Below are 11,528 nucleotides of genomic sequence, written 5' to 3'. Positions count from 1 at the left end.
TCCTCGGCAAGCCTCGAATTTCATATTTATATCAACTCGTGCTGATAAATTATGATATCATAAGACACTCGGGGAGTATCCTCTATAAATTTTTCATTTCAGTACAGTATATACAAATATCGTTTCATGTCATACAAAATTATGCATGTACTTATTTATGAATTAAGAGTTTAGAAATGCTTTTTGAAGTTTACAAAATGTAGATAGAGTCATACTGCAAATGCCTTGCTTATAAGTTGATGGTACTCAAGTTGTGTACAAAACCTGGAATAAATTATGATCTTTCGACTATTCTCGTTGGATTGTAGGACAAGTAAAATAACTGGTTACTGTCTTAAGATATCGGCTTTATCCTACTCAAGCTGAATGGCAAATGCTGCTCGGCAGTCTCACAGCTACAGGCCTCAAACTTAATGGCGGCACCGACAGCAAATGCCATCGTTGAGATATAAATTGCCATAGATAGAGAGCATGACCAATGGCACTTTTGTGCCGTCGGTAAAGCTCCTCAACAATGACGAAATGTATACACCTGGTGCACATTATCTGCCAATATTTAACATTTGCACCTTTAAAAGATGTCTACATATAACAAGATAACCTTTCAGTCAGGTTTATTTTCTACAAATATCACTTTTAAAAAATTGCCATAGGCTGGCTCAAAATTGCCATTGGTGACAAATTCTCAAATTCGAGCCCTGGGCTATTACCACCTAACCTCTTGCAGGATAAAGCCAATATCTTAAGGTAGTAACCAGCAACTCTTTCTATATATATTCAGTGTTTTTGTCGGAAAGAATGTTTTGGGTATGGCGCTATGGAATTGAATGCAACCCCAGTCAACAGGAGGTATGGAGGAGCTGGGGGCCTTCCTCAGAAAGAAAATGGGTTAAGTTTAGGTTTAAGGTTAAGAAAACCATACAGTAATGATAAGAGTCATTAATTTTGGTAAAAGGTTACCTTAAAAAAAAAAAATCTGCAAAAACATTTGGGTATACCCGTTTTACCCTGTTAGAAACCCTGATATTAAAGGGACATTCCTGAGTTTTCTGCAATTTTTAAGATGTTTTCGATAGATACCCGTTTTACCCTCTGGCAAAACCCTGATATTAAAGGGACATTCCTGAGTTTGCTGCAATTTGTAAGATGTTATCGACTAACAGAGATGTTTTAAAGATTATAAGTAAATATCAAATATATTTTTCTGCATAAAACATTAGTGACTATATATTAAACGTGCTTCTGATTGTTCTAATATTTGTACGAGGTTAAATTTCATTTTATTTCCTAAAATATATTTTTTTCGTACGTACATGTGTACGCAATATTTTGAAGACGAAATCCTGTTTGGGCTTCTTACATATATTAAGACGACCAGAAACACATTGAACATACAGACACTGGTATTCTAAACAAGAAAATATATTTAATATGTAAGTTTAATCGTAGAAATATTTCATTAGTCGAAAAAATCTTACAATGCAGCAAACTCAGAAAAAAATTGCTCTCAGATCGATTTTTTGCTTAAGCCTGAATATTCACATGTGGAATTGTATATACTCTTCAAAAAAAGTAGGGCAACTCTAATAAGAATTTACAATTGCCAAAGTTGTAAGGTATATTAGCTGTGGGGAATGGTTATATGATAATAGTGTATTAATTGGGCAAACATTACAACCGGTACAGTAATACAGTAGGTTTTATGACCACCAAAGATTTTAATTTTAAAGTTGACATTTTTTATCAGTAAATGACAAATTCAAATAATAAAAATGACTAAAAACAAAACAATAAAAACTGTATGATCAACAGAATGAAAAAGATTGACAGAAATAATGTTCCACAGTGATTAATGGACCTTCCTGGAAATTGTCAAAATCAATAATGACACCCCACGCACGTGTACGGGGCAACTGTGTGATGCATGTGCAAACTATGGAATGTGTTTCGGTGTGTTGACAAACAGAGCTGAACGTTCTTTACTAGGATGTCTGTGGTCAAAATGTATGTTCGGTCTAATAGTTGATATTAACATTAATATTGCAGCTTCCCCTACTTTTTTTGAAGAGTATATATGGAAAAGGTAGCATGTATATGCACTGTAACAATAAACTTGTGTGCAGAAACACATACGAAATCATCATACAGACATTAATATTCTAAATGAAAAAAAAAATATATTAAATAATATAATGTAATTTTAGGCATTAAATGGGCTCCGCGTCAGTGGAAAACATGCTACAGTGGCGCCAAACTCAGGGTAGTCTGTTTAACCCTTTCTCCTCCAAGCCAAGGTCATCATCATTTCTCTTTAACCCTATTTTCTACAAGTTGAGGTCTTCATCATTTCAAGATAAATCTGAAAACAAAACCAACACAATTTAAAGCTGAAACTTATGATTACTAACTGGCGGCAATGTATCTTCTACATACACTTTCACACAGACATGACAGCACATACCATAGATTCTGATACAAAGCCATGCCCTATTGAAATTAATTTGAGGGTACATAATAAAAACAAAACAAACCGTAAGTGCCCCATCAATGTCAGGGTTTTATCAGCAATGTTTCTAAGACTCCGATGATCGGCACCATTGCCTAACGGCGATGTCGGTTTTTATTCCTAATACTGGAGTAAAAAGTTCCCAATCTGAATGTAAATAATTCCCATTGTTTATTATTATATAAAGATATATTTTGAAAATGAAATGTAACACCTGACAAACACACCTAATTCACTCCCATTTCATAATGCAAAATAAATATTTAAAAAAATTTCCTTTCTAACTTTACAGTCAACTAACGGCTTCTTGTTAAGATCTGTGCATGCTCCACCAGCCTAACTAAACCGTATATATGTAACTATATACAGAGCAGAAGACAAAAAGCCACTTGTATAATTAAATTTAAGATTAAACTTAAATTCTATTCATTTAATTAAATAAACACAACTACATGCATTGTATTACTTGTTTAAATTCAAACTTAATTGGCATAATGAGGTGTTCTTGAAATGAAAATGAAAATTCCCAAAGTCAAAACTAAAGTCTGTGATGTTTAAACAGGGTAATACCGTCTAAAAACAGGGGCCTAGCTTGGGATTTACAGGTGGTACACAGATGTTTTCGGCGATGTAATAAAATGCCATTGTCTGTGCCCACCCCACCCACACCACACACATAAAAGCTAAATATTTGTAATCTCAGGTGGTATGTGGAAGCTAGGCCCCTGAAAAATAACTAGAGCGTGTCTCAATAACCATTACTTTTCAGTCGAAATTGCATTTTTAGAATTATGAAAAATACATTTTGGGGTATTGAAAAAAAAAACCCTGCATGGCAAGAACCACCAGTAAGTACTCCTAACTTAAAGGGACATTCCTGAGTTTGCTGCAATTTTTGAGATGTTATCCACTAACGAAGACTTTTTTACGATTGTAATTACATATCAAATATATTTTCTTGTTTAGAATATTAGTGGCTGTATATTGAACATGTTACTGATCGTTCTAATATTTGTTCTAGGTTAAATTTCATTTCATTTCCTAAAATATTGTTTTTTCGTACGTACGAAATTATTTGAAGAAAAATTCCAGTTTGGGCTTCTTATAAATATTAAGACAACAAGAAACTCATTGAATATACTTCTAAACAAGAAAATATATTTAATATGCAAGTTTAATCGTAGAAATATTTTATTAGTCAGTTTATTAGTTATTAATGCAGCAAACTCAGGAATATCCCTTTAATTAAGTCAAATTTTAGAGAAAAAAAAACCTGTAAGTGGTGGTTAAGTTTTGAAGTCTTTTCAAACTGGACACATACATTTCAATATACTTTGACAAAATTAAAACAGCAGTTCTCTTACTATCATCTATCTAAAAATCAAAATATCCATTAATTTCCAAGATTTTAGAGTGCATAATATTCTCCTCTGTACCCTCTGGTAGAAATCCTGCAGGATGAGGGTTGTAAAAAGCAATATCACATACCAAACAGTCATACCTGAACTTGATCTGAGAAGTCATTAAACTAGACGTAGTAGTAAAAATTACATTGGACTAAAAAACAAGACAAAACCGATGTCTTGAAAGAAATAGTATACTGTTAAATCTCTTTTATTCATGGACATTGGTGGCATAATTTTTATATAAAATAAAGTTTTTTTTGTTTAACGGCACCACTAGAACACATTGATTAATTAATCATCGGCTATTGGATGTCAAACATTGGGTAATTCTGACTCGTAGTCATCAGAGGAAACCCACTACATTTTTTCTAATGCAGGAAGGGATCTTTTAAATCTGCTTTCCCACAGACAGAAAAGCACAAACCACGGTCTTTGACTAGTTGTGGTGCACTGGTTGGAATGAGAAAAACCCAATTAGCCGAATGGATCCACTGAGGTGGTTCGATCCTGGGACACAAGCACCTCAACTGACTGAGCCAAATCCCAACCAAATTTTCATGTAATTCGTGGTCCGGTGCAGTCAAAACATTTAAGAACATAACGAAAATATAATACCTGCATACTCATAATAAAAATTTATGATACTACCTTTTTAAGTCCCCAACGAAATTTTTATTAAAACCACAATTTTTTATTTTTAATTCGCAGTATTACAGCAATCTCTCTAAAAAAAAAAACATTCCGTCGAACAAAATAAATGTAGTCCACAGTTTAAAAAGTGCCATGGCGAATTAAACACTGACACCAATCTCCACGTCACTGCCGATTGCCGTAAGCATGTATTGTGAACGTTTAAAAAAAAAAGAAGGTAAAATCTAAAATTCTAAACAAAATATGGTTTTCATTCGACATTAAATGAAGCTTCCAAAAACAAACAAGAGGCTAGTAAAACTTGAACCAACCTGGTCACTAAGTCGACGGGTCGACTCTTATTAGAGGCATCAACAGCTCATCACCTAGATCCACCTGACAAGAAATTCAAATGTACATTGTAAGAATGGAGAAAACTTGAATCAGTCACTTTTACTACATGCATCAAAATAAGCAGTGGCTGGTAACCCATGTACAGGTTTCCGCAAAATACAAACCTGGTTATTGGTTACGATACATTTATCAAGTTTACAATTCCCATTATTACTACTATAAACCTTGGCAGATACACCGATACTTGGCAGATACACTGATACATGGAGTCTGTTACATGTATATAAGAATTGTTTGTAATTTTTTTGTGAATATATATATATATATTGAAGGATTGTCTGTTATTTCTTTTACATTCTTCGGGGTATGAAAAAAAAAAAATCATATGCGAACTGTGTGAATCGGCGAACGTAACAGACATAACAGAGAATACTTATACAGGTATTTAAATTTAAATTATACTTGCTAATAATAACACTAAAAGTTCATACTTTATTTGAATTATATTTCGTCCATAAACAATAACACTCAATAAGACAACTTGCCCATATAAAATGATGTCATCAGATATGACGTTGCCTGACGACGTAATTTTTACGGTTCATCGAGAATTGAACAAACTCCCATTGCTATGTCTGGACCAATGGGATGACGTTATGTTGCAGTGAATGTAATGGAAATTTAATTATTTAAGAATTGACCGCAATTATATTTTGGTTCATGCAAGTATGAACCGAAAAAATTATGTGCACACTGTATGACTCCGCATAGTGGGTCATACAAAAGTGTGCACATCGTTTTTTCAGTTCATACTTGCATGAACCAAAAAATAATTGCGGTCAAATCTTATAATTAAATTTATATGCATACTTTAACAATACATAACTGAATTTATTTTGTTTAGCTTTAAATACGGCTGTAGTATTGTTTGTGTAAACTTCATTGATACTTATGTCGCGTAAGAATGCAAACATTCATTCACTATTATTTGCATCGGGTGATTTTTTGTAAATGATGTCATTTGGTAAATAACGTAATTTTGATAAGCGACACCATTTTCTCTAGCTGCTGTGCATTTTTACAGATCATTTAGTTACATTGGAAGGAAATGTCCTATTCCTGTTTAGTTTATATTTTATGAAAGTGAATGAAGGCGTGGCTTAAATTTTTTCAGTTCATCGAGATATGAACGAAAAAAAGTAAGCACCTCTGGACCAATCAGATTGCCGTAAAGTGTATAGATGCAAAGAAAATTTAATTATTTATCCCTGAACAATTATGGCCAAGTACAACCATGTTGATCTCAAAACATTTCTCCTCAAAATCACTGAAATGTTAAAACTTTAATTAGACGACTACAATAACTGGAAATCCATAATTTGAAATGCATTTCCGAATATCTACAACTCTTTAGTAACTATCAATAACATCACAGTGCCCAACTTAGTGCGATCTAGGGAAGGAAGGAAATGTTTTATTTAATGAGGCACTCAACACATTTTATTCAGTTATATGTGGCGTCGGACATATGGTTAAGGACCACACAGATATAGAGAGAGGAAACCTGCTGTCACCACTTCATGGGTTACTCTTTTTGATTAGCAGCAAGGGATCTTTTATATGCACCATCCCACAGACAGGATAGTACACACATGTACCATGGCTTTTGTTACACCAGATGTGGAACACTGACTGGAACGAAAAATAGCCCAATGGGCCCACCGACGGGATTTGATCCTAGATTGATAGCGCATCAGGCGAGTGCGTTACTACTGGGCTATGTCCCGCCCCCTAGTGAGATCTAAAGTAATACGACAGTCCGTTTAAACAAGATTAACCCCCCCCCCCAAAAAAAAAAAAAAAACCATAAATTTTTTTTTTTTTTTTTTTTTAAAACTCCCACCTTTAGATAGATTCTTGAGGATGTTGGAATTACAGATCCTGAGATATTCTTTTTTCTCCTTAACGTAAGGCTTCATCATCTTGGAGAACTGATCAAACGAAAACATACTTTCGCTACAAGGTGGTAAAGACTTGTCCTGGAAAACAAAAGATGAAAGGTATATTAAAATGTTCTTTAATGACAGCTCAGGATATTTCAAACTATTGTTCTTTGGCATCCAACATTCTAACATGGTTATTTCAATATATATGAGAGAGTGTGAGTGTGAGTGTGAGTGTGAGTGTGAGAGAGAGAGAGAGAGAGAGAGAGAGAGAGAGAGAGAGAGAGAGAGAGAGAGAGAGAGAGAGAGAGAGAGAGATAGAGAGAGAGAGAGAGAGAGAGAGAGACAGACAGATAGATAGAGAGAAACCCACTGTCGTCACATAAATTACTCCTACTAAAACGAAGAAACAAACATTTTACAATCATGTAGTTTCCCACAGACAAGACAGCATACAACATAGAGTTTGATACACCAGAAGTGGAGTACTGGTTGGAACAGGAGAAAACCCAATGGGTTGATGAAGTGGCTTTGATTCTATGACTTGATCACCTTGAGTACTCCATGGACCAAGCTAGATCCAGCTTCCGGTAAAGAAAACTCTTGCAACTACAGCTTTAACAGTGAAGTGGTTAATACCTGCCCACAGTATTTGACCTTAACAGTGAAGTGGTCAATACCTGCCCACAGTATCTGACTAACAGTGAAGTGGTTAATACCTGCCCACAGTATTTAACTAACAGTGAAGTGGTTAATACCTTCACACAGTATTTGACTAACAGTGAAATGGTTAATACCTGCCCACAGTATATGACTAACAGTGAAGTGGTTAATACCTGCCCACAGTATTTGACTAACAGTGAAGTGGTTAATACCTGCCCACAGTATATGACTTTAACAGTGAAGTGGTTAATACCTGCCCACAGTATTTGACTAACAGTGAAGTGGTTAATACCTGCCCACAGTATACAACTTTAACAGTGAAGTGGTTAATACCTGACCACAATATTTGACTTTAACAGTGAAGTGGTTAATACCTGCCCACAGTATCTGACCTTAACAGTGAAGTGGTTAATACCTGCCAACAGTATTTGACTAACAGTGAAGTGGTTAATCACCTTGAGTACTCCATGGACCAAGCTAGATCCAGCTTCCGGTAAAGAAAACTCTTGCAACTACAGCTTTAACAGTGAAATGGTTAATACCTGCCCACAGTATTTGACCTTAACAGTGAAGTGGTTAATACCTGCCCACAGTATTTGACTAACAGTGAAGTGGTTAATACCTGCCCACAGTATTTGACTTTAACAGTGAAGTGGTTAATACCTGCCCACAGTATCTGACTTTAAAAGTGAAGTCGTTAATGCCTGCCCACAGTATTTGACTAACAGTGAAGTAGTTAATACCTACCCACAGTATTTGACTAACAGTGAAGTAGTTAATACCTGCCCACAGTATTTGACTAACAGTGAAGTGGTTAATACCTGCCCACAGTATCTGACCTTAACAGTGAAGTGGTTAATACCTGCCCACAGTATTTGACTAACAGGGAAGTGGTTAATACCTGCCCACAGTATTTGACTTTAACAGTGAAGTGGTTAATACCTGCCCACAGTATCTGACTTTAACAGTGAAGTGGTTAATACCTGCCCACAGTATCTGACTTTAACAGTGAAGTGGTTAATACCTGCCCACAGTATTTGACTAACAGTGAAGTGGTTAATACCTGCCCACAGTATTTGACTTTAACAGTGTAATACCTGCCCACGGTATCTGACTAACAGTGAAGTGGTTTATATCTGCCCACAGTATTTAACAAACAGTGAAGTGGTTAATACCTTCCCACAGTATTTGACTTTAACAGTGAAGTGGTTAATACCTGCCCACAGTATCTGACTTTAACCCAGAACTCCTGGTTTCTGTCCTCATACAGTTCGAGCCTGAAATCGGCTGCGTACTCCGGCCACGTATTGTTGTACAATCCGAACGCTTCTAACAGACAGATCATCAGAGAGTCATGGGTGGAGTACAGACACAACATCTTCTGACTGAAACACAAAACAACACACAGTTAAAATAGCACAAAACAGCATATCAATACAAAATTACAAAGAAGACAAAACAACATATCAATTACAAAATTACAAGGAACATAAAACACATCAATTCAAATTTCAGTATTCTAATACTATTTTTTATAAAATTTTAAATTAACTACTTTTAAATCATTAGAAAATATTCTACATATATTGGCCAAAACAACATTATTTTTAGTCTGACCCCTACAACACAGGGAACACTAAAACAACATTATTTTTAGTCTGACCCCTACAACACAGGGAACACTAAAACAACATTATTTTTAGTCTGACCCCTACAACACAGGGAACACTAAAACAACATTATTTTTAGTCTGACCCCTACAACACAGGGAACAATAAAACAACATAGCAGAAGGAAGGAAATGGTTTTATTTAACGAAGCATTCAACATATTTTATTTACAGTTATATTTCGTCGGACATATGGTAAAGGACCACACAGATATTGTGAGTGGAAACCTGCTGTCGCCACTTTTCGATTAGCAGCAAGGGATCTTTTATATGCACCATCCCGCAGACAGGATAGCACATACCATGGCTTTTGATATACCAGTTGTGGTGCACTGGATGGAGCAAGAAATAGCCCAATGGGCCCACCAACGGGGATCGATCCCAGACTGACTGTGCATGAAGCGAGTGCTTTAACACTAGCTGGGCTACGACCCACCCAACATAATAGAAAGAAAGAAAAGAAAGGAATGTTTTATTTAACAACACACTCAACACATTTTATTTACGGTTATATGGCGTCAGACATATGGTTAAGGACCACACAGATCTTGAGAGGAAACCCGCTGTCGCCACTACATGGGCTACTCTTTCCAATTAGCAGCAAGGGATATTTTATTTGCGCTTCCCACAGGCAGGATAGCACAAACCATGGCCTTTGTTAAACCAGTTATGGATCACTGGTCGGTGCAAGTGGTTTACACTTACCCATTGAGTCTTGCGGAGCACTCACTCACGGTTTGGAGTCGGTATCTGGATTAAAAATCCCATGCCTCGACTGGGATCCGAACCCAGTACCTACCAGCCTGTAGACCGATGGCCTAACCACGACGCCACCGAGGCCGGTAACATAATAGAAAGACATGACTGGGAGTACAACTGAAGTGAACAACTCACACGAAAACACATCAATTAAACGGAACACGACCGAGATACAGGTAGGAGTAGATTACAAGAAGAAACTACACACTGAAAACATTAAATACACGTCTGGCTACAAATAAAAACCCACCGAAAAAAACACCATCAATTCATAAACATAATTCTATACCCCCCCCATCCCTTCAAAATTTAGTCCAGTTAGTTGATTGCTTGCCTGAGGTGCTTGCGTCACACTATCGAACCACCTCAGTGAATCCGTTCAACTGATTGGGTTTTTTCTCGTTTCAACATGTGCACCACAACTGGTCAAAGGCTGTGGTATGTGCTTTCCTGTCTGTGGGAAGGTGCATACATGTATAAAAGATCCCTGGCTGCATTAAGAAAAATGTAGCGGGTTTCCTCTGTTGACTACGAGTCAGAATTGCCAGATGTTTGACATCCAATAGCCGATGATTAATTAATCAATGTGCTCTAGTGGTGTTGTTAAACAAACCAAACTTCTTCCCATTCCCCCCTCCCCCACCACTGACACACAGACTCACAAAACAAATCTGTTGAATTAAATGAAGATTCTCTCAAACAGGTCAAATTTCAGCAATAAGAATGACAGGAATTGAGTGTCCCTACCTCCCCCCCCACCACCATCACCACCACCACTGACACACAGACTCACAAAAGAAATCTGTTGAATTAAATGAAGATTCTCTCAAATAACAGGTCAAATTTCAGCAATAAGAATGACAGGAATTGAGTGTCCCTACCTCCCCCCCACCACCATCACCACCACCACTGACACACACAGACACAAAAGAAATCTGTTGAATTAAATGAAGATTCTCTCAAATAACAGGTCAAATTTCAGCAATAAGAATGACAGAAATTGAGTGTCCCTACCTCCCCCCCACCACCATCACCACCACCACTGACACACACACATACAAAAGAAATCTGTTGAATTAAATGAAGATTCTCTCAAATAACAGGTCAAATTTCCAGCAATAACACTGAGCTAGGACAAAAATGAAAAACTGAGAAAACCTACTGGGTCTTGCAAAGAAAAGTTTTACTATGAGCTTTACATCTGAGAGCAAGCTTAGGACAGGAAAATGCTCACATACATGTAGTGCAAATATATGGAATTCCAGGAAAAAATGTTAAGCATTTTAATGTGTGAACGCCTAACTGATACATACAGGGGGTGGGACAGAGCCCAGTAGTAAAGTGCTGTGTGAGCTCCTAACTGATACATACAGGGGGTGGGACAGAGCCCAGTAGTAAAGTGCGGTGTGAACTCCTAACTGATACAGGGGGTGGGACAGAGCCCAGTAGTAAAGTGCTGTGTGAACTCCTAACTGATACAGGGGGTGGGACAGAGCCCAGTAGTAAAGTGCTGTGTGAGCTCGTAACTGATACAGGGGGTGGGACAGAGCCCAGTAATAAAGTGCTGTGTGAGCTCCTAACTAATACAGGGGGTGGGA

At 36.8% G+C, this 11,528-nt stretch overlaps 1 protein-coding gene across 3 annotated transcripts in view; it reads right to left on the bottom strand.

The window, feature by feature from the left end:
• Nucleotides 1–1,953: 1,953 nt before the first annotated feature.
• Nucleotides 1,954–11,528, bottom strand: part of LOC121373849 (lysophosphatidic acid phosphatase type 6-like) — a 34,236-nt gene continuing 24,661 nt past the window's right edge. For all 3 annotated transcript variants that reach the window (XM_041500624.1, XM_041500625.1, XM_041500623.1), the window contains 4 exons: nucleotides 8,719–8,887; nucleotides 6,800–6,935; nucleotides 4,875–4,938; nucleotides 1,954–2,359 (listed from right to left, as the gene is read on the bottom strand). In XM_041500624.1, coding sequence (XP_041356558.1) covers nucleotides 4,925–4,938; nucleotides 6,800–6,935; nucleotides 8,719–8,887 — 319 coding nt within the window. In that variant the 3' untranslated portion in view covers nucleotides 1,954–2,359; nucleotides 4,875–4,924. The remainder of the gene's footprint in view (nucleotides 2,360–4,874; nucleotides 4,939–6,799; nucleotides 6,936–8,718; nucleotides 8,888–11,528) is intronic.

This window comes from Gigantopelta aegis, chromosome 5, assembly GCF_016097555.1.
Source record: "Gigantopelta aegis isolate Gae_Host chromosome 5, Gae_host_genome, whole genome shotgun sequence".
Classification (NCBI taxonomy): Eukaryota; Metazoa; Mollusca; class Gastropoda; order Neomphalida; family Peltospiridae; genus Gigantopelta; species Gigantopelta aegis.
The sequence above is the reverse complement of the archived record's forward strand: the minus strand, read 5'-3'. Positions and strand labels throughout refer to the sequence as shown.